General features: G+C 39.0%; 3 protein-coding genes across 3 annotated transcripts; 1 reads left to right on the plus strand and 2 right to left on the minus strand.

The window, feature by feature from the left end:
- Nucleotides 1–55: 55 nt before the first annotated feature.
- Nucleotides 56–9763, minus strand: LOC145472931 (uncharacterized). Its single transcript, XM_081454997.1, has 9 exons — nucleotides 9422–9763; nucleotides 6444–6699; nucleotides 5879–5931; nucleotides 5224–5274; nucleotides 3749–4858; nucleotides 3324–3442; nucleotides 2887–2945; nucleotides 2202–2347; nucleotides 56–1846 (listed from the first exon to the last, which is right to left on the minus strand). Exons 1-9 carry the CDS (start codon nucleotides 9750–9752, stop codon nucleotides 1413–1415), a joined length of 2559 nt encoding a protein of 852 aa, XP_081311123.1. The 5' UTR covers nucleotides 9753–9763; the 3' UTR covers nucleotides 56–1412.
- Nucleotides 9764–12108: 2345 nt separating this feature from the next.
- LOC145479188 (growth arrest-specific protein 2-like) lies at nucleotides 12109–16622 on the plus strand. The gene is made up of 4 exons (XM_081457472.1): nucleotides 12109–13423; nucleotides 14714–14806; nucleotides 15235–15337; nucleotides 16092–16622. Exons 1-4 carry the CDS (start codon nucleotides 12842–12844, stop codon nucleotides 16169–16171), a joined length of 858 nt encoding a protein of 285 aa, XP_081313598.1. The 5' UTR covers nucleotides 12109–12841; the 3' UTR covers nucleotides 16172–16622.
- Nucleotides 16623–18823: 2201 nt separating this feature from the next.
- LOC145479189 (small VCP/p97-interacting protein-like) lies at nucleotides 18824–22357 on the minus strand. Its single transcript, XM_081457473.1, has 4 exons — nucleotides 22150–22357; nucleotides 20886–20936; nucleotides 20244–20354; nucleotides 18824–19560 (listed from the first exon to the last, which is right to left on the minus strand). The coding sequence occupies exons 1-4, from the start codon at nucleotides 22204–22206 to the stop codon at nucleotides 19546–19548; spliced, it is 234 nt and encodes a 77-aa protein (XP_081313599.1). The 5' UTR covers nucleotides 22207–22357; the 3' UTR covers nucleotides 18824–19545.
- Between the last annotated feature and the right edge of the window lie 462 nt (nucleotides 22358–22819).

Consider the following 22819-nt stretch of genomic DNA (forward strand, 5'->3'; position numbering starts at 1 on the left):
TGTAAAATAAATATGGGCCAATTCTCAGTGTTGAGCAAGAAACAATCGTCGGAAATGTGATTCTAGCAAGTAATTGTGACTATAATCACGGTGCTATTGTAAGGATTTATATGGTATAAACAAGGTGCTGTTGCTCCTAAACGAACATGGGAACCCCTCATTTTTATTTCCAAATTTAAGTTCCTACAATATAAACAGTCAATAGGCAAAGTTTGACAAAGATCTCAGTGCAGGTTCTATTTCAGTGGAATGACCTTAAACTGGAATCCAAACACTTCGAATTCGAACCACTTGCAGAGATATCACCTTGACATCCCAGGAAAGAGAACCAATAGGTAAGTTTTTGGAACTAGAAGTGCTTTTCAGCCAAGATTCCCCGTAAGTTTTTGTTCAAATGGTTTATTTTGAGGTAGAAAATTAATACCAACCTGGCAAATCGGGCGACATCCGTTTCGCTTTTTGGGGGAGTATTCACAATTGTATGCACCCAAACCCCCCTAAGAAAGTAACGGCAATAACAGGGCTGCACTGAGAGATTACAGGATTCTCGCTCTTCGGGATAATATCAACTTGAGAGAGGATTGCAGGTTTTACAGGTTTTACAGGTACGTAAATGACGGCCGGCACCGTTGGAATGCTAAGTTGGATGCATGCTGCTAACCGATATCTTTCCCTTTTGACCCATTACTGGTACAGTTGTATTCATTTCTGACCCTTCGCGCATTGCTTTTGTTTGTTTATTAGTCGTTTTTATTGTTGTTGTTGTTGTTTTCTTTTCTTTTCTTTTTTTACCAAAGATTTCTTTCGAATGCTATCAAATATTCTAAAAGACTCTTTCCCTGGAGAAAGGTTTGCCGTCTCTGAAGCAGCCATACAGTGCATCATTTTCACATCTCTTTATTAATAACGCAGCTGTTAATTGGCAAGATGTACGTGATTACGTTCTCTGATAGTCCACCTTTCCATAGGGGAATATATATCGCATTAAATCTATATATAAACTGGGACTTGACATTAAAGATGTAAAATCAACGACAGCGGATAGTACATATGGTGGCCTGTAGACATAATTTGTTTTCTTGCTTTCGTATACCCAGATTTTATGATCTTTCAGTTCTTCATCACGTACGGTCGATCCCTAATATAAAAGATCATACAATGTTCTCATAGCGTCGATATCGCATCGTACATTGAAATCCGTTCATTACTAAAGACGCAAAGTTAGAAAATATCATCTCAAGGGTACATCTGCTGTCTGCTTCCTATTCGTCGTTCCGTCACATAGCAGTGACCAGTAAAGAATATAATTACTAGTTACTTAATGCAGTTCTGAAATTTCTTCCAGATGCAATCTCTGTAGGAACTACATTTGCAGGTCTGGCTTCCCGTGTTGGGGGGAAAGTGATCGTGGTTTACAATTTACGACGAATGTGTTTTTCCCTTAAAACTAATTTGCGAGACGACTTAACAGTGTTCGGTCTCTTTACTTTACTTTTCTTTCCTACGTATGAAGGTAACGTTGATCGCCTACAACATTGCAGGGAGCAGTAGGAAGGACAGAACTGTGCAGATTGCTGAAGGCATTGTAGAGAACAGGTGGCAGGTGGGAGGATAGGTGGGGCAGCCGGATAAGAAACTGGAGCCGGAGCAGGGTATGGGTACGACACAGGAATCACTGGTATTGTCGGACCAACGATGACTTGAGGAGTTGGGACAGCTGGTTTACTGGTAACAGGGGAGCCACAGGGAATCCCCGTCGAGCATGCAACACTGCATGAAGGAGGGGTGCAGGGGACTGGACATCCCACGGGTTTGCAGCCAGAGAATCCTGGTGGGAAAGTAACTCCTGCAGAAAACAAAGAGAAATTTTAGCTACCGAATGACGTTCAAGGGTGATGCGTGATTAGTTTAGAAGTAGTTCGTTGTAGTGTGGCTTATTAAGCTGTGTAAAGCGGTTATAACTTTGAAGTCTGTGCAGGGAGCTTGAGAGACCTTAGTGCCTTAGTGTGTAGCCATTCGATTGAAATCCATATGTTGAAAGCAATAATTTTATCCAATGCTATATAGAGGGTGGTATTAAACTTGATTCTGTCACTGGATGAAAAACGAAGACGGAGCTTCCTTGCGTCTTCCAACCCGCCGATTCAAACAATTTAGAACTGGAATATCGGTCACATAGCATATGCCCTCCCTTAACTCACCTGTTCCATTGTATAATCTCCCCGGCAGTTTATCAACTGGAATTCCTCCGATGAACCCAGTCTTGACCAAATTCAAAAATAGCTGCACGGGGTTAGGTATGGTGCTTAGGAATCTGAGGTAGAAGTCCACCAAGAGGCTGCCAGGACTATCAGAAATACAAGAGAACAACAAATCAGCGCTCAGTAGTAATTAAATGTTTTAATTATTGACCTTTGGCAGGCTGGTTTTTAGTTTTGAGGCAATAAAAAGTAGTTAACGTGTTCGAAACGTGTTCTTAGTAAGAATGAATCTCTGATACACGTCTGGCAAGCGGTTCCGACATAGTTTGCTAAAAATGTTTCTACCGTTTGATCACAACATTGAAACACGAATTGTTAAATGACCGGCGTTGTAAAATGATGGGTGTCGTGGGTGACATTTTGATTCACGCACCCGTCTATTTGCCGCAGAGCATTCAGCGTAAGTTGCTCTCTTTCCCTCAAGTCTTTGTCGTGCAAGTGGAGATTCCCTCTGCCTTCTGCTCGAACAGGGCAAAACTTAGAAGGGCCGAAAATCGAAATGCTGGCAGTCCACAGAAAAGCTCTTAAGTTTTATCAAAGCATGCGGTTTGTTACGTGGACTTTTGTGGGAACTCTCAACACAATCAAGTTAACATGGGCGCTGCAATCGTTGTCTGACACCTACCGGAAGCTCTGAACACGGCACTCGGTTACGGCCTTGCCTCCCTTTAAAGCTGATTTTACCTGGTATAGAAAGTGGTGCAAAAATTAAATCATTACAATCATACAACGCATGATACCCCCAACTTGCCTGGTCTCTGCAAGATCTCTTAAATAACACTTGCAGTATATAGAGTTTGTGAATCAAGGGTCGACTTTGAGCGCCATACCCAATTGCAACGAGTTTGCTGTTAATTCTGAAAGGTCTCTGAAGAGTCTCGTGGCTGAAACGAAACGCCGCGTCAGACTTGCACGAACTATTTTCGCACAAGTATTTGACAATTCTTCATTGTATAAATTTACATTGATCCCCGGAATTGTTAAATCTAAACTTTTAGGAAGAAGTTTACTCCGTAAACAAAGAGACGTTATACTCAAATCAACAAAAGGTCGCCTACTCACCACGTTGCAGAGTTTATTAGAAAGTGTCTTGAACGGAGTTGAATTTTTGTTGTTCAACACCGGCTTGTGTGAGGCGCTGGGCAGGCGCACCACTGCATTGAACGATTTTTGAGGAGAACCTTTCCAAATAAAAAAAGAAAAAGGAATAACGAATTAAACGGCTGAGTTTACATGGTTTTCTACATCTACATTTGTAATCTGCACGGGGATTTAACCATCACCGCATCTGTTGGCTTGACCTCGGTCCAGCACAAGTACACTAATTGGCGGAAACTTTAAGCCTTATCCACTTCCTGACGAATCTGATGGTAATCTCTTATTATTTTAGTATTACACGGTAATAGTTACACAGAACATCCCTCGAGCTTTTCACTATGTTTACAGCAGAGACGAGAAAGCTACCGAATAGAAAGAGATACACTTACCCGGTTTGTTCGTAAGTGAAGCTGTAGTCGCTGGTTTAGGAGTGGTAGCCACGGTTGGAGGTGTGGTAACACCTGCTCCAGGCTTCGTAGACACAGTCGGTTTTGTTGCAGTGGTCACTCCAGTTGCAGATGAAGCTGGGGGCGTCGCTGAAGATGTTGGAGCCACTGTAGGTTTACCAGCTGTTTTGGCGGCGGCAGCTGCTTTGGCTGCTTGAGCTGCTTTGACTTTAGCTGCCGCCTTGGCAGCGGTGGCCACATTCTTTGCTGCAGCTGCCTTAGCGTCTGCTACAGCTGCTTTGGCTGCTGCCTGGCTTTTTGCTGCCGCAGCGTTATTTGCTGCTGACGTTGCCTTGGATGCTATCGCTGCTTTACTTTTTGCCACCGCCTTAGCAACTGCCGCAGCTTTAGCTGTGTTGGCTGCTTTAGCTGCTGCCGCTTTGGCTGCTGCCGCCGCAGCTTTTGCATCTGCTTGTGCCTTGACATTAGCAGCACTTTTTGCCGCTGCGGCTTCTTTTGCTGCTTGTGCTGCTTGTTTGGCTGCTTTGGCGTGAGCCTTTGATGCGTCTGCAGCCGTTTTCGCCGCTACCTTGGCAGCCGTTGCCTTTTTAGCCGCCGTCGATGCTGCGGCTGCAGCTGCCACCTTTGCCGTTGCTTTTGCTTGAGCTGCTGCTGCAGTTTTTTTCGCAGCGGCAGCCTTGGCTACCGCTATTGCTTTGGCAGCAGCACGGGCTTTAGCTTCAGCTGCAGCCTTAGCTTTGGCAGCTGCTTTTTGTGCGGCAATTGCTTTGGCTGTTGCAACCTTTTTTGCGTTTGCAGCCGCTTGTGCTTTTGCTGCGGCATTAGCTGCTGCGACCTTTGCTGCAGCGACGGCATTTTTCGCAGCCTGCACTGCCTTAGATTTAGCTACTGCTTTGGCAGCTGCCGCGGCGTTTGCTGCAGCCACTGCTGGCTTGGCAGTGGCGGGGGTTGGCTTAGGGGTGGCAGCTGTCACTTTTGTCGTTGCGGCCGTCGTTGGTTTTGTATTTGTTACTGTTTTGACTCCAAGAAAAATTTTTACCGGGAGACCAGCTACTTTGGGACAAATAACGTCGTTAATAGGACTGGATGTGGCTGAAAATAAGAGTGGCAATAAAAACGTCAATGTATGGGTTCATGGTCCATTGAAAAATAGCTAGGAAAAATGTTGTAGGTTATGGCTCAACTGATGGGTCACTGAACTCCGCTACCGCAGCTTATTCCTGTTTCTTTTGCAAGAAGCGACTAGGAGTATCGTCACTATGCTTGGCGCGATGTAGTCCATCGTACGGCTAACACTCCCGCGGCAACATGTAGGGGTCACTAAACAGTTTGCCAGTGATTGCCAGAGGAGTTTTAAATGTTCAGTGCTCCCGAACATGAACGACTCAACCCCTCTCATTCTACGTATACGTGACGTTTCCTTTATTTAATCTAATGAATTGTACCGGGCAACTTACTTGGAACTGTGGAAGTTAATCCATACGTATCGCTTACAACTGGAAAATAAAGAAAAGAAGTTCAGTGCACTTGACAACTAGTGTTACATCTCTGAATTTTTTTTTCCATAGAACTCAAGCCTTTGAATTATCGGCTTTTAGGCATATTATTTTCAGCTTCTGAAACGTGCAGAATGTCTGTAAGATGAAGCAATTTGTTGCACTTTTAAATTAAAGATATCTCAAGAAATAGTTTGACTGCGGACTACTCATGTAAGGATACTAGGACCATTTCTGGATTTGACGACTTGCTCTTCATGTTCAGTTATTCCATCTTTACGATTTAAGGTTTTTTCTCTGTTGTAAAGCTCCAAAATGTTTACAACACCCAGTTCAGTAATATGAAAACTTTCGGTAACCCCTTGCCTCCAAAATCACGTTTTGCGCCTCTTTCCATGTGATTGCGTCTCTTTAAACAAGGATCTGTATAAAAACAATGTGTACATTGGAAATAAATTATATATCTGTTTAAGGTGGAATATTATTTCCGCAGTCGTTTACAATAATCGAAATAACTGTATTCAACGAGATGTGAACTTTGAACATTGTCTTTCTCACAAATGTACATAGGTGGTCCAATATCGACCGGTATTTCGGCTTTACCAGATTTATTTACAGTCGTCTTGGACTTCAGTAGAAGGCCGAATAAGAAGGTGTGTCCTTTTTCTCCTGCAGAAGGGAGGGTTATGATCAATTGCAGGAGATTAGAGCGGCGTGCTTAAGAGTGCGGCGCGAGAGACGTGTGCTTAATCAGGCTTGGAAATATCAGATAGACAGCGAAATTACTAAATCACGATTGGTTAAAAGAAGGTGTTTTTCAATTATTTGCTTTCGATCAGGGGCAAAACTACTCGCTCTCAATAGGCGATTTGCATGATGGCATCATTTGACTACAACTACCAGAATCCTTCACTTTTTCTGTTCCTTATGCTAATTAGGACAATTGTTATTTAAACCCCACTGGGAATTCAAAATTTAAATAATAAAGAAAAAACGAAAGGAATTCCGGTAGTTGAAGTCAAATGACGACAACGTGCAAATCTGCCATTGGACAATATTTCCCTCTTTACTAATCAGATGGATATGAATAAAACTAGTGAAAGCGAAAATTAATCGTAAATCATCAAGTTTTTGTTCAGCGATTTTCAATTGGCCCCTGATAGAGGCGAAGAAAGAACTACAGCGGGCTGGCCAGGTAAAATAGCATTTTGGTATTTGACGTTAATATGACCTTATCTGACGTGTAAACTACTCGCTTACCAGTCACGATGTCGCGTTGTTCTCTTATCTTTTGAATTTTGTTTCTCAGTTCGCTACTGCTTGCTCTGAACAGAGCCAATAAAGCGGGGTTTAATACAGCCTGGCCTTTGTCGTCCCGGTGAAGTTTAATGGCGTCCTCCAGTCTCTTAAGAGCAGGCTGTCTGGTTTGTTTTTTATCTGAACGAAAACAAAAAACCGCTAATTTGCCTACTAACGAAAAAAACAGGACTTGAGTTCTCATTTTAATCATGAGTTTTTTGTGCATCCGGAGTCTGACAAGTACCTTGTTCATTTTTGACTAAGCGAAATAAAAGTTAATCGATCATGCAGAATTTATTAAAGGAAGGAATTTTACATGCAGGCTTTTGAAATTCCATGTCTTGAAAACTAACTGAATTCATGAAAAAAAAGTGTCACTACAAAACTAGACTGTTCGTAGGCTACAAAAGAACCAGTCAGAATTGAAAAAAAAATAACAGTAGTACCTCCCGGGGATTGATAGAGTCATTTGCATACCATTTTGAGTCAAAAGAAGACACAGCTGCCCATTAGAGGCATTAAATTCAACGTTTTCAATTCCCAAACATCGTCTAACTTCGTCAGATTGTGGACCTCTATTTCTGCCTAGCACGTTTGTTTTAATTTTGAAAACTGACGTTCAAATTCGCCCATTTTGCACCGACACTAGTCACTTCGAGATTTTACATTGTAAAATTAAGGTAAGGGTTTTGCTTAATATGCATTGTCGGCAAAACGTTTTTCCGGCGATATAAATTTGCACTAATTACTATCTCGTATTTGATTTTTACTTATTCCACTGTCGTTCAAGAGTTACTTTTTAGCCTCGCGTTTTTCGGCATGAGATATCGTTCGGCTATTTTTAACAGTAAATGTTTATTGTTTATACCATTTTGGTGGCGGCTGTTCAACTAGGTTTGGCTTATGTGAGAGGGAAGGAGGAAGGAAGGAAGGAAGAAAGGAAGGAAGGTAGGAAGGAAGAAAGGAAGAAAGGAAGGAAGGAAGGAAGGAAGGAAGGAAGGAAGGAAGGAAGGAAGGAAGGAAGGTAGGAAGGAAGAAAGGAAGGAAGGAAGGAAGGAAGGTAGGAAGGAAGGGAGGAAAGAAGGAGGGAAGGAAGGAAGGAAATAGGGAAGGCAGTAGAACGAACGAACGAGTGCACGCTCGAGTGAGCGACTGCACGAACGAACGGAAGAAGGCATGAACTGACGAACGCCAGAAAAAGGGGATGCGGGGAAAGTTGAGTAAACCAGATAACATTTGACTGTTCGGAGAGCTTTTGCCATCTGATTGGCAAAGAATTTTATAGACATAAATGATCATCGTACTGTTATGTACAGAGAATAACGCCTGAAAAATAATTACAACTTTCTCTGCCATACAAACTTAAGATCTTTTTCTACATATTCACTTGCTTTCTTCACTATTTGCAAGTATATGTATGAACTCAGGTTAATGGCTAGAGCAGTGCACCGGTGTCGCAACATTGGTCGAGTTCGGTTTTTGCAAGTTTATGGACCGAGCCGCAGGCAAGGTCCACAAACCTGCAACTAAGAGACCAATACGGACAGAAAAAGCTAGTTCACTAAAGTAATTATTTCAGTGGCTCTTTGCAATCTGTTGCTAAATTGATGCATTCCGTGATGTATTCTCGGTAAACGCGCGCAAAAGGTTAGCATTTATTTTCGTTTGTCATGTCGCTCTTGTAAACATTTAACTGAAATTGTCCTCCAGGCATAAAGGTAAAAAGACTTCTGCTTGCCAAAAACCTGTTTATTTTGTGTTATGAAATGAAAAGGCAATTTGCTGCAATAATTGTTGAGCGGTCCATCTTAGCAGTTCGTATCGCAAAATTCGGACCGCTAAGGGAACCAATCAGATCAGCCGTATAATAAAAGCAAGTGTAGGGCTTGGTACCGGTTGTGTCAAGTTCACCTGCAAGTTAATTTTTTAAATGGTCGGTGACACCCTCTTTTATTTTTCATAGATCACTTCTTCACTGATGTGCTCCATTTTGACAAGAAACAGAAAATATATGTTCAAAATTACAAATGTTTCGGCTTTTCTGCTCTCGTGCGATCAAAGTTTACTTCGAATGTGGACGAGCTAAGATTAACGTGTATTCTCTTTTAAGACCTATTCTACCTCAAGGAAAGACATCAGGTGCAAAAATTTACCTGATAGACTTAGTTGCGTTGAATTATAGCGTCTCTTGTTGCTTATAGCTGTAAGCTAAGATCGTCTTAAAATAACGTAACTTTTAAAAACGCTTGATCTGCAATTCGCCTTATCTCAAAAACGAGCACCGTGCTCCCCTACGTGTTTGGTCTTTTTTGCGAAAGTTGATCTTTACCTTATTGCAGTTTAAAAAAATCTGTACGTTGGAACATTTTGGGCGCGAAAGTCCATAGGTTGTGTACATAACTGCAACGACATCTTTCTCCGCATTTCAAATTTAAGATTTTTTATATATTCACTTGCATTCTTCACCATGTACGGGTATATTACAACCTTACAACGTGACCAGTTTCCAGTTGGCTTGATAGGTCAATCGGTAGAGCACTACACCTGTATCGCAGAGGTCATGAGTTGGCATCCCGTTCAAGCCTGAATATTTTTTCAGGCGTTATTTTCACAGCTGCTTAAGTTGTGTACATAACTGGGATGATCTTTTATGTGATTGGCTGAAGGAAGACAGTATTTTTACTAGAGATAGCACATCAGACACATTGTAGGAATTTTTTGTCGGTGTGACAAGTGAAAAATGTAAAACCAACGCGTTTATAAAAACCTTGAATGACTATATAATGAACTGCTTTGTAAGTAGTAAATTATACATGCTGGAATCAGAGGTTGATTATTTAGACTCTAGTTGAAAACTTACCGTCTTTTCCCCATGAAATCTGTGCAATCACCAGTAAGCATGTAATGACAGGCAACCTTAAAAATGAAAGGATATAATGTGATATGTTTCCTAGCGCAGGAATTTCAATTTCGGTCATTTTCGCGTAAGAGGCGAGGACCATAGAGAGAAGGATACTTCGCGCGCACGACCGCTGAACCGTTGGATTGGCTTGTGGGCGGGTAGTTACCATTCCTTCACAGTCGATAACTCCAACACGAAGACCACTTGACAAAATGCTGGGCACATTTAAGTTTTGAGATTTTGCGAATGAAAATCTGGTATGTTTAACAAAGTATTTCCGACAAATCATCAACCTAGGAAAGCTGCACATTACTATAAATTTGGAATAATTTTTCTGATGTTGTTAACACTCAAACCATGGGTCAATTAACAGAGAATTTTCTTGGGTGGCCTGGGTAGGAATAGACCATTTTACATGTTGTCCGCTCAGTGACCTGGCCTTTGTATGGCAACGATGCTGGAGGTGCCGTTGTTTTGATACAGACCTCACTGCTTTTGTTGTGTAAGTCAAGTTCTTCTAATACTAACTGACTCTGACTAGTTCGCATCTAAATGAGAAAAACAGAGAGGTTTGTATCAAACCAAGGTCACCTCCAGCATCGCTTGCATTCATTTGCCGGGTAACTGAGCTCGCAACTGTAAAATGGCCTATAATCGCACTGTAACGTTCCTATGTTCAAGAAAAATAAATTGGTGTTGCTCTTCTTTTTTGTAACCTTGGATAAAAGATCTCTAAGTCAGGCATGTAATTTCGGCTGTAGCGAGCATGTTCGAACACTAGATTTCACTCGACTCCTTTTTGAAATAAAGACAGATTATATTTAAAGAAGCTACGTCACGGTTTGCGCATCTTAAAAAGTGTTAATCTTCTCCATCCTTGACCATCCTTTTCCCTTTATAGTTTAAAATCTCTTTGGTGTTTTTCTATTCTGTCTTGGTCAACTACTATTTCCTTCAATTTAAAGGTGATTTTGTACGTGGCCGAATTGACTCAAAATGCCGTGACTGAGTTCAAACATCTATGTCGTGCAAAAGATGGATAACAACGCGTGCTCGAAGAAACAATTATGCCATTTTTGGTACATTACAGAGGACGTCATTTCCTTAAAACTGTGGCCATAGTTTTACAAACAAAATTTTTCAATATTCAGTATTCATCAATTACTGTATTAAGTTGGTGTGAGGCATTATTACCCAACTGGAGAACTTCCACAGCACAAGGATGAAGCCTGGCGGAAAGATATTAGGTCAAATGGCACCAAAACACGAACGACACCAGTGTAAGCACGGAAAATAAATAATGTTCAATGTTGAAATATTAAGGTCATTTCTTGAGCGTATATATACTCCAATAGCTTCGATTTAACAATTGGAAACTTTCTGTACCTCTGTGTATCAAATCGAAGGTCTAATACTGGATACTGTGGTAAGATTTGGAATCGAAATCGTGTTCAACAAGAAACGCATATGGTATACATAGCAGTCAACAGGTTGGCAAAGAGAAATATTTTGATAACCCCTTGCGGAACAGCTCTGCTCTATCTCTTCCACCAACGCCTGTGTTATTTTTTAAAAATTATTTTTTTTAACGCTTGCCTATTCCACTGAAATAGCCGACAATCTCTGAATAAATTGTTGTTACTTACTTCATTCTACTGCCGTCGATCATTGGCTTTCACATAACCCGAGTAAACTTTATAGCCCTGAGATCCATGAGAGAAATTTCACATGTCACTTCACGAACTGCGCTGGAAGCACTAATTGACATTTGAGGTTTCGCGTGTGTTGTCGTTGCAAAGTAATGGTTAAGGCATTCAAAACAATAACAATAGCTTGTGGCAAGGAAAACAACACGGCCTAACCTTGTAAATGCAGCCTTTTTATACAACACATTTATAACATTTTATAAATCACGGAAAGACGAAATAACCGTGAGCGAAAAAAATTTTTAAGTATCCACTTTTGTGCGGCCATTTTGCTTGGGAAACGAGTACGTACAGGTATAACAGGGCTTGAAACAGAGCATTGAGAAGAACTGAAATAAAGCGATGTGAAATAATTTTCCACGTAAGATCTGATTTCTGACAGAAGTCCAATAGAGTTCTGCTGAGTTCCCGATATATTTTACAGTCTGTAAGATTCTTGGAAGGGATAATAGATAAAAATCAGTTGAGGAATGAAGGTACTAAGACTGATAAAGTGTTTCGGTTCTATCGGCAATTCAGATATATACAGGTCATCTCAGTGTTGAAACTGAGGCACTCAGTCTATCACAACAAATTAGGTGAGTGAACTCTCTCGGCTCCCATCAGGGTTACGTGTATGAATGCAAAATGATATATCAACCGGCGTTATACTGGCTTCCGTAGTTTTAATACACACGTTATTACTGTTGCAATAATTTATCTCCTTCGCAGCTTGATTTCATTTTGTTTAAAATGATTATATTCATCTTTGATCTGAATAACCAGCAGAAAAAAAAAAAAAAGTTCATGTGATGCGTGATATATACTTGCGACGAAAGTAATATGAAAAGCTGAGCAAGCTCTTAAAAGTCATAGATGTGTCAAGTATTTTCATAATTTTGCCATGCCTTCGAGGAAATTTGATTTTTGTCTGCTCACAGAATAGTAACTAGGTGTCAAGTATTTTCGAACAACCTGCGCGGGGTGGAGCCATATGCACTCGAGTACACATCAGGGACGTTCATTCAAAACCCGACCTGAACCCGGCGATGATATTAAATATGGATTTCGGCCAATAACCAATAAAATAAGGCAAATAAGTTTACTTTTTATACCAGTCACTAATTCAAAATCTTTTGTAACAAGTTTGTAATCCGATCAGAAAATAATTCGACCTTCGATTGTTTTTTTAATACAGTAGGGAAGAAATATACGTAAATTTCCATGGCATAAATGAAGGGAAAAAACTATGGAAGGGCATAGGGCATCTGTTCCGGTGTTCCAGGGTCGCAGCTCCATTCCTGCTGTTTGATTTCAAGAGCGATACCTGATTGGTCAACTTTGTTGCAGAGCCCGCGATTTCCCGCCAAAAGAGTGTTGTCATCGCTGAAACTAAAATTTTATCTTGAATTTACATTTTCCTGTTGCAATAACATTGTAAGAGAGCAGTTTTAGCAACGGAAGTGATATGTGTTCATCTGTCCGCGTTTTTAATTTCAGTTTTTAGCGCCCATTAACGAATTGTGATGCCATGTCAAGTGCTGCTACAAGTTAAACACTGCAATAGATCAATCCGTCTGTTTACATCACGGACCAAATTAGACCCGAGCAGGCATTGTAAACTTTGGTTAATATAAATAATCCTATTCACCTTCTTGATAACAAGGAGAACAGGTAATTGCTTGGAGTAAGCATGGCAGAAGAAGGAAAAGATCAGCTGGATTTCACAGCGAAAATTGCCGAGCGGTCTGAACAGGATTTGCTGCCGTTGAAGGAAGATGTAGCAGAATGGTTGTCGAGGGTTTTACAAGAAGAAATTACAGCAGAAAATATCCTGGACTGTTTAGAAAACGGTGTTCTGGTTTGTAAACTAGCCCAGATTGTGCAAAAAGCAGCCCAAGACTGCATAAAAGCGAAGAAATCGGTTAAGCCCTTAGCCCCGTTCTCCTCGAAATTTCATCAGAATGCCAAAGCTGGGACTTTCTTTGCACGGGACAATGCGGCCCATTTCTTGCAGTGGTGTCGGCAGATCGAAGTTCAAGATTCTGTCCTATTTGAATCGGACGGAATGGTGCTTCAGAAGCAGCCGAGAGAAGTGCTTTTGTGTTTACTTGACGTGGCAAGAGTGGCTGCAGACTATGGGATCGAGCCTCCTAAACTGATCAAGCTGGAGAAAGAAATTGACGACGAAATTGCTGCTGAAGAGAAGAAACCAGGTTTAAAACCAGCCAAAAATGAAAAGAAAGTGTCGAAAGCAACCAATATTGACGCTGAGGTATGAATCAATATTTTACTTTCTATTTTATAAGTTTAGATGTCAATCAAGGAATGTAAATATTTCTTCCCTGACTACATCAGCTAGTAAATGCACAAATAAAAGTTGCGTGTTACAATGTTTACAGAGATCAGTAATGGGACACCACCTGTGGTTAAAGCAGAGTTCCAACTGTCTTTTTGTGCAGCTCATATTTTCAATTATAAAGCGAGGACATTATTACTGCATGAGTATTGTTGTTACAAATATTACAGGAATGTAGGCCACTTAAAATCTAATGGCATTTGAACACAAAGTGCCACTTTTAACTGTCAGTTTGTAACTATTGGGGACTTAAAGTTATTGATAAAGTATTTATCATACTAGCTGAGGATGATAATTTGACAATATTGCAATGCTACACCTAATGTTGTTTATGACCATAAAATTAATTTAGATCTTTAATTGGAAAATATTACTAAATTTACGCAGAACTCATGCTGTTATTGCTGTGATTCAAGGCACCATATGGTTAGGTTCCTGAAAAATTAGCAAGTCACCCACAGCATACAGCATACATGCAGGTTTTCATACAACTCAACTGAAGTAACCTGTCGTGAACTAGATCATTGCTGTAATTAGTCAACCTAATTGGCTTCCTGTCTGAAAATGAAAAAGTTAGATGACCATTTATTTGATTTTACCTGAGTTGTCTTGCCCCCCAAACCCCCACCTGAGACAACTTGGTGATGCATTTTTTTTTCTCGTCTCAGCAGATAGGGTAGCCCTGTAGGCAGGACAACTTTTCCTCATAGAAAACACCTTGCAGGGCTTGCCTATTTGGGGTGACCCATGGCATACCAAGTGTCATTCAATGTCTAGATTTTAGATTTTAAAACAGAAATATCTATTTAAATGTAAGTAAAAATTAACTTGGCAAAGCCCCCAGTGATGAAAACACCAAAGAAAGAGGGATGACTGCAAATTCAAAATAGCTAATAAGGGTCATGAATAATTATACAGGGTTAACTTTGACTTGGCCAACGGAGACAACTTTTTCTCATATAAAAAGAAAGGGTTGGAACAGGGTTGTCTCACTTACCCACGATCATATAAATAGTCACACCTTAGACAAACATACATTTTGAAACAGGACAGAAATACATATCATGTTTGCTGGATCTTATCAAAAGTATGGTGAGTTCTCTTAGTTATTTGGAAAAGGTATAACCTCCTAACTGAAATAAATACTTGAAAAGATAGAGGCAAGACAAACATAATGATTTATAGCTATTTTCAACTCCTTTTTAGGTTGCTAGGCTTGCTGCCATGTATAATGTGCGAATTGAGAGAATTAAAGAGGGAAGGTATATTGTGGATGGAAAAATCAACATATTTGTCAGAGTAAGTGCATTGTTGTTTGTCAGATGCGATGCCCTGTTATTTCATACCAAAAATGGCTTCACAGCCATAATTATTTATGGGGTTGCCAAATAGTTTGAAGCAGGCAGCTTTATTGTTGGTGTGAGTGGCCAAAGTTTTCATCATTTTCTGAAGAATCAGACCATTAGCAGAGTTAAGCCTGTCAAGATTATAAAGTAAATGGTGATTTTTGTGTTTTTTCCCCTCATGTCAAGGTAAATACTAGAAGCAAAATGTAGAGTGGCTTTGCTTCTCAGTTCCTGCCTCTCTCACCCTCATTTCCTGCCTTCTCCTGAAAGCAAGATTCTTTTAAAAATATGCCCAAGACACATTATTCCTCTTTCTTGGTAAATATGGACTACATGTATATCACTCAAGGCATTGTTTATACGTTTTTCATGTGTTAACAGATTCTAAGGAACCATGTGATGGTGCGAGTTGGTGGAGGGTGGGATACATTAGAACACTTTATCAGCAGACATGACCCTAATAAGATTGGAAAAATCTTGACTTGTAAGTATAATATATCAAACACAAGGACTGTGTTTGACCACAGCCTGCAGTGGAAATTATTTCATCCTGTTAGAGCAGCAATTCTCCTAGTTGTTTTATGCAAGGGAAATTAATTAACAGCCTACCTAGCTGCATACCTACCTATCTACATGTTGTAGGTCAATTTGTTTTTTAGGTCAAAATGATATATTTAAATAGCTTTAATCATTTTTGCAACCTAAGTTACATTTTTCAAACCAGTTTATTTTTTCCACTTTTTGGGGGCTCATTAAAAAAAAAAATAACTTGCACACCACCCACCCCCTTTAGCTCCAAACCCTACCCTTCCCTGCCAGATCTCATATCAGCCCCCCTAACTCCCCAGATATTTTTGTTATTATTTTGTACTCATTTAGCTAGATTTGAACACTTGATCTCTGACTTTGTAGTCCACTTTCATCTCCACTATGCCACACAAGTAATTGTAGCGAATTTGTTCATATTGTTGGTCTGATTGGTTATTGGTCCCACACTCACCTTTCCCCTTTGACATAAATTAACCTAGGTTGAAATCACTTTTATCTAAAGATCAAATATTTATTGACCTTAACTCTAACATATACCTACAGTACATGATGTAACTACCTACCTACCTACATGTGTACCTGCATGTAACTACCCTAACTCTCCTGCCTGCCTACCTACCTAGCTATCTACCTGGCATTTTCAATTACTTTCATACTTATTTTTTTAATATAATCTTTTATTTCTATAGCAACACCCCAGTCATGTGATCACCACCACCATCGTCATCAACAACAGCTAACACAACTAACAGAAATGACTTTAACATGAAAGGGTTTTTCCTTTGTCCTCGTACTTCAAGAATAACTTGCCATGAGATCCAATGTCATAGTTTGCTGTGTACCTTCTGCAATCATGTTAGTAACAAAATTGTTGAAGCACATTGGTTTTCAGTACGCCTTTGAAGTGTTTTATTAAATATTAACATTACTGTACATGTGGAACTGACTGCAGTATACTTTGGGCATAAGCAAACATAACCTTTTATTATCATGTGTTTCCTTATTAATTAATACTCCAGTCAGTTCAACATTGTTTTATTACTTGGAAAGCAGGGAGAAGAAATTGGCATTTTGTGTTTTGCCCGATATCACAGGTTCTCTGTCGTGTTAAGGTTACATAAAAAAATTAGTATTTAAGGATTCTCATCACTGGTTAAGAGACATTCAGTAGTATTGGCTTATCTCTGAGATGACTGAATGCTTTATGGAGGGTCATACGGGGGGGGGGGGGGAGAGGGGGGAATGTCTCTGGCATGGTTGTGAAAAAATAGCGAATCACGGATAGCAGAGTTTTATTTTTCTGAATCACGAAAATAAGCAAGTGAAGTACCCTTCTTAATAACCTGCTCTTACTCTTGAGAGAGTGTTTAAAGAAAGCAAAATTGTTAATAGCCCCATACGACCCTCATCAAGGAAAGCTCTCTGTTACTTGATAGTTGCTGATGCCTTACAAGATGTTATGATAATTATACAGGTCACAGCTGATGTTTTCAGTCTTAATAAATCTTTTGGATGACTCACTTCCCAAAATGATGTTGAACAGAGTGGGAAAATCACAAATATTTGTTAGTAATGTAAGTTCTTCATGGGCCACTCAAAACCTTCAAGTCTTGGATTTCTTAAATTCACGTTTCATGAAAATAAAATCAGCTAATCACGTGCATCATGAGAATACCCCTGTACAACCCTCTTCATACGTCAAATTGTTATAAATAGGATTTTGTAGCCAGGGTTGGTGTTGTTAAAAGATTTCTGGTGTCCTCATTTTCTGTTGGAAATTCAATTGTTGAATTTTCATACGGTTTTGTACACTGCTTTCCTAATAGAATGAGCACATATATATATAAGATATGTAGTTTCTTAAGGCCAGAATATGAGATTTTAATTTAGCCCTCCAAAAGTATGATACATGGTCTATTTTGATGAAAATAAATGTGGTTCACTACAGCTATTGCCTGCAAGGGCTCATTTCGCGTGCGGAGGCAGGCGACAGCTGGAAATACATCTGCGTTCGCAAGTTACCACAGCTATAATGCATGCACTTAGATAAAAATTTTAATGCTGCATCTTTTGATACACGTATTAAAAAACTCCATGGTCAAAATTCTTTGTAAACCAGAATTTAAACTCCAAGCAAGGTCCTTAATCTAAAATTGTTTGCAGGGTTGCTTTAGGTTTTCACTCTGTGAGTTAACAAGGTGCATAGTTGCAAACATGTGCAATATCAATGTTTTAAATTAAATTACACGTCACCCTATTCCTGTGGCTATATTTTAACTTATAAGCAACACTTGTAAAATTATTAATAGTTGCAATTGCAGACACGGAGTATATTGATGCAAGGATGTTTTGTACACTTTTTTAATGAAGTTGAATTCCATGAATTGGTTGTAATAATTATTTTACAGAGTTAGAAATTAAAAGAATTTTGGAGTCACTGATGTTTGAGTTGTTTTTTAAGCATTAACCAAAAGTTAAAAAATACCTGGTACTCCACCTTGACAAATCCTTAAATAATGTGGTCAAGATGGCTGGATATTGGTCAAGTTCTTCTTTTGCACATTGAGCTGAGAGCCATAAACATGCAAAAAAACAGAAAGGGGCCGATATTCAGCCATATTGACCAAACAAGCTTGGTCAATCACTTTTTCCTTGTAGCCAAAGTGGGTAATCCTGACCAGGCAAGATAGTGCCATCTTGCTCGCTCAGGTAAATAAAAAACATATTAATTTATTTTTATTACCAAGTGGAAAGGGCCAAGCAAGAAAAATATTTGACTCGAGTCATGGTGTACATACAGCCAGAGCACAGCAAGGTCTGTACCGAAATGACGGAGGGCAGAATATTTTTCTATCTGGTGCTGTACACAGTCCATAAATACATGTATCTTATCACTCCACATTTATCCCGAAATCGCAATAATTAAACCATTGATTTGTTTGAAGAGCCAGACAGTTTTTTTTGCCTCCAGACTGGCCCACAGGATTGTTTTCATTAAGACTGGGATGAGGGGGCATACAGTGGTATGAATGGTATTAATAACACCCTTAACATTCCTTGTCTGTTTCTGTTACTTGATTTTATAAGTAGTTAATAAAAAAACAGGTAGTTTTTACCCTCAACCATCAAATCTCCAGGATCTCTTTAGATGCATATAGGAAATACTGGGAAGATAGTCTTCTAGTTTTCATTAATAGGTAAAGTAAAATGTACATATATCACTCACAGCTTTGAAAATTGATTAGTACAGAGAAAAGTAGACTGAAACAAACCAGATGTTCTGTGGAGTTTAATTGGCTCAGTCTTCAGTTTACAGACTTCACTTTTTGCCGGCTCTTTATGGTAAAATTACTAAATAAATAATTTGAATCACTTCACCTAAAGTGAACTTAATTTTATCAGTTGTCCTTTTAAAAGATATCTTTTTGACACAAGCGATAAAGTAACTGACTAAGATACCATTATTTTTGTAACAAAGTTATATCTGTAAGAGGTTATGCTTCTTTGGATCTTTGCCTCCTTGGTTTGTTTTGTTGTGCAAGGCCCTGAATGAGGGGTTAAAACTTGAAATCCTAGGTAACTTTGCCTTAAAATCTGATTGTACTCTTCACAATCATTTTCTCTTAGAAACAGTTCAACACACTGATGATTTGATTGTAACAGTAAACCAAGAAATGTTTCCAGCTAAAAAAGAAAAACATTTAAATTTTGAACTTTAACCAGAGTGTGTAAAATCTGCAATTAACCAGAGCCATTAATTCTTTAAATAAGAACTGTTATTTGAAACTGGTTTGCCATCAATTTAACTACATTTAATACACACAGTCCAATACACTTAAATAATGCCAGTCGAGCAAAGCTTTTAATTCCAAGTCCCTGAATAACAGAATGAGGGTTTCACCCTTTACTATACTTGTTGACACAGTTACAATTAAGTCAACAATATTGTCATTATTGATAAGTACCTATAATTTGAGCAAAATAGATAAGGAATAAAATGGGGGCCTGTGCTTCTGACCAAATTCAATTATTCAAATTTAAGCACTTGTACAGTACATGTAATTAATTTATGACTATTTCATCATTATGGGTTTTGAAAATTCTTGAATGTTTCATGGGCAATTTTGTTACCTAAGGGCTCTTTCATCCAACAGTCCACTAAAGATAAAGAAAACAGACATGTTAAAAATACATAACTTGAACAGAAATTATTACAATAACAATGTGTACTGTTTTATTCCTTTATTTGTAACTTAGAAATTTGTTTAACATGTAGGTGATGCACCACCTACCCAAAGTAAGTTTAGTTTTAACACAGTCAAGTAAATCTAAAAGTTATTAAGAAAAGTTTACAAAAGGTAGCATTAAAAGTGTGTTACTTTTTTTTTCTATTTTTGTCTCAAGATGTGATCACTTGTGGTGCACTTTGACTGTTAGTCTTTATCAGGTTTTACCATTTACTGATACATCCCAAACTTCTACTTAACACTGGTTGCCTAGCATGAAATTGGTAGATTTCACATAAAAGTGAAAAGTTTAATGAATAAGCAAGAAAAATTTTATTATTAATAAATAATAAATATATAAGAGAAATTGTCAGTTATTGCAACCATCACCAAGTAAATAGTCTGGATAGATAGATCTTTGTTTCTGACTCACCTTTTAAAGACAGGTGGTCAAAAGGTACATTGAGAAAAGTGGAGCCTATCTAACTCCCAGATATACCTTAGGGAAAGTTTACCAGAAGTGGTTAACACCAATCTGGAATAATTATTATCATAAACTTGTGATCTTTTCAATTATAAGCATGAATACTAGATCTGAACTATATAATAATGAACCTTTAATCCTCCATCTGAAGGACCCTGCTTCAAAGCTTCTTTCTCTGCATCTTCTTTTCTTTTCTGCTGTCGTTTGAGTCTCTCTGGATCCTTAACACCACGGCCCTCAGCCTAACAAAGAGACAAGATTTCTTTAGTCCTTGTATTAGTAGAGGTGATGACCGGCAAATTCAAGACTTCAAGAGAGGGTGAGACCATTTTCTTTACTGCAAGCCTGAGAATTTCTTAGCCTTGCAAAAAATTGAGACTTCATAAAGGCAGTGCAAATGCTTTGAGGGACCATTTGATTTTGTCACTTATGTTACATAGAATGTATTACATGAGGAAAAGTTCCGGTTATACCCCATAGAGGGGTGGGAGGGTGAAATGAAAGAAAACTTCCTTGGGAAGAGCATCAATATTTCCTGGAACGACACAATCAGAGAAACACAATGACATGTATGCCACCAAAAACTAGTCATGAGTTGGTCGTGCCTGTTTTCCACACTTGGCACTCAAAGTATGCGACTGCTTCAAGTTATCATATTTGTTTCACTGTGTTATTTCTATCTGTTTTCCTGGCCTTTGTGATACTCTTTTGGTTTTGGTTTTACAGTACTGAATTGAAAACCTCTATTGACTCTAAGTTATCATCAGTCTTACTTGCTGCTGTCGTTTTAATGCAGCCTCTTGTTGTTGTCGCCTTCTTGTTTCCTACAAGATTGAATACTAATCAAAATTAGTTCATGGCATATTTGGTCACAACAAGCTTTGCTATAGAGCCTGCTCAAATGAACAATTTATAAGGCATAATATGAAAAGTAAAATGATTAATTTTCTTTAACGAGTGGCCATCCACAGGATGCTTGGCCACCCATCTGGCTAAAAGCCTGGATCACAGAGAATTTGGTCACTTCCATTCTGTGTTCAAATCTGTCATGGAGGCACATTTTACTTTCAACAAAACTGAACATCAGTCACAGTGTAGTGTTTTGGTAGGGCAGAGGGCTTTTCCCAAAATCAGGCTGAACAAATTAGGAACCACAGTGACAAATGCCACATTTGTTAGTGACAGAAACACAATTATTTTACCAAGCTTGGGACCTTGTGGCAACTTGTGGTCGTTCTTCGAGAGAGACAAGCCTTTTATTACAATCAACTCTTCTTTGGCAATAGTAACAATTATTATACCACAATATTTATCTTTATACCACAGCATACAAAATACAGCCAATCAGAATACAGGAAAGCCATTTTATATTCAATGGTATTACACCCAGCCTTAATTTCCATCGTGTGTCGCGCATACATGTATGTCCCATTTTCTGATTTTTGGTATTTTGGGGGGAAATATTTTGGATATTTCACACATTTTTGTGGTTGAATTGGCAGAGCTCTACTTTGTGCAACTTTTTCTTTAGAGTCAAGAGGGTAAAATTGGCAATTTATCTCCCAGATTTTTTTTAAGGTTGACATCTCTGGTGATATGGGATCATGACCGGGAGTTCAATTCTCTTAACCCAAGGTTAAGTAACTGACCCAATAACCCTGCTTTGAACGGTTAACACTGTTGTTTCTCAAAATACCCTCAGGTTTACAAACCTACGAAATTTAAGAAGTTAAGAAATTAAACTTCCGCATTAGCTCAACCCAGGATTTATAATTTCACCCTTTTTAGAGCAAAGAATCCCCAATCTCCCTTCTTCTATTTTTGCATTTTGTTTTTGCTTGAGCATAAAAAATTGATGTTGACCTTTATCACTGTTTATATCAATATTTTTAGTATGAATCATGTCAGCAATTTCAGCAAATAAGACTTCGCCATTTTAGAGAATTTCTTCTCCTTAGACTGCAGCCCAATTCCAAGAATCATGAATAGAACAAGAAGATTCACGAAATTATTTCACGAATTCAAAGAGTCACTCACCGGATCAGGAGTTTCAACTTCGGGTTGTGGGTTTAAGCAATCAAGGCAGTTCCCCATTACTTCTATTAAATAGTAACTCGCTACATTCCAAAGACTGAGGACACACGTACATAGAGAACAACAGAAATCAAGGAGTTCTCGCAGACGTCAAGATGACAATATACATCATGTAAATTGAATGAAGTGCCGAGGCTGCGCCGGCAAAAAAGGATCGAGCAACCTGAGTAGGCTGACTTCCCTCAAACCGCGGGGGAGTGGGGAGGACTTCCATATAGGAAGACCGGGGTGCTCGTCGGAAATTTTGAAAAGAACCTCTAACAGTGTCTAAGAGGTACCAAGATCCTGTTTTGTGGGCGTGGCTTGAAATTATTCCAACCACTAAGAACCAATTCTAATAAACAATTAGATTATGAGCTCGAGATTTCTATCGCGTGATAGTTGACGAGGGCGCTATTACGCATAGATATCGAGAGCGAATAATCTAATTGTTTTAGTATAAATCTACTAGTCGTACAAAACTTTATCTAAATCCTCTCCACAGACACTTCGAAAACGCCAAGAAGCGGTCGTCATTGCTACGCTTCTCACTATCTATCACAGAATAGATAATGAGTAGCGTAGCCCATCAGAGAACAGCATTTATGATAGAACGGTAGTAACACAGAACACT

Source organism: Orbicella franksi, chromosome 2 (genome assembly GCF_964199315.1).
Source record: "Orbicella franksi chromosome 2, jaOrbFran1.1, whole genome shotgun sequence".
In the NCBI taxonomy this organism is placed as follows: domain Eukaryota; kingdom Metazoa; phylum Cnidaria; class Anthozoa; order Scleractinia; family Merulinidae; genus Orbicella; species Orbicella franksi.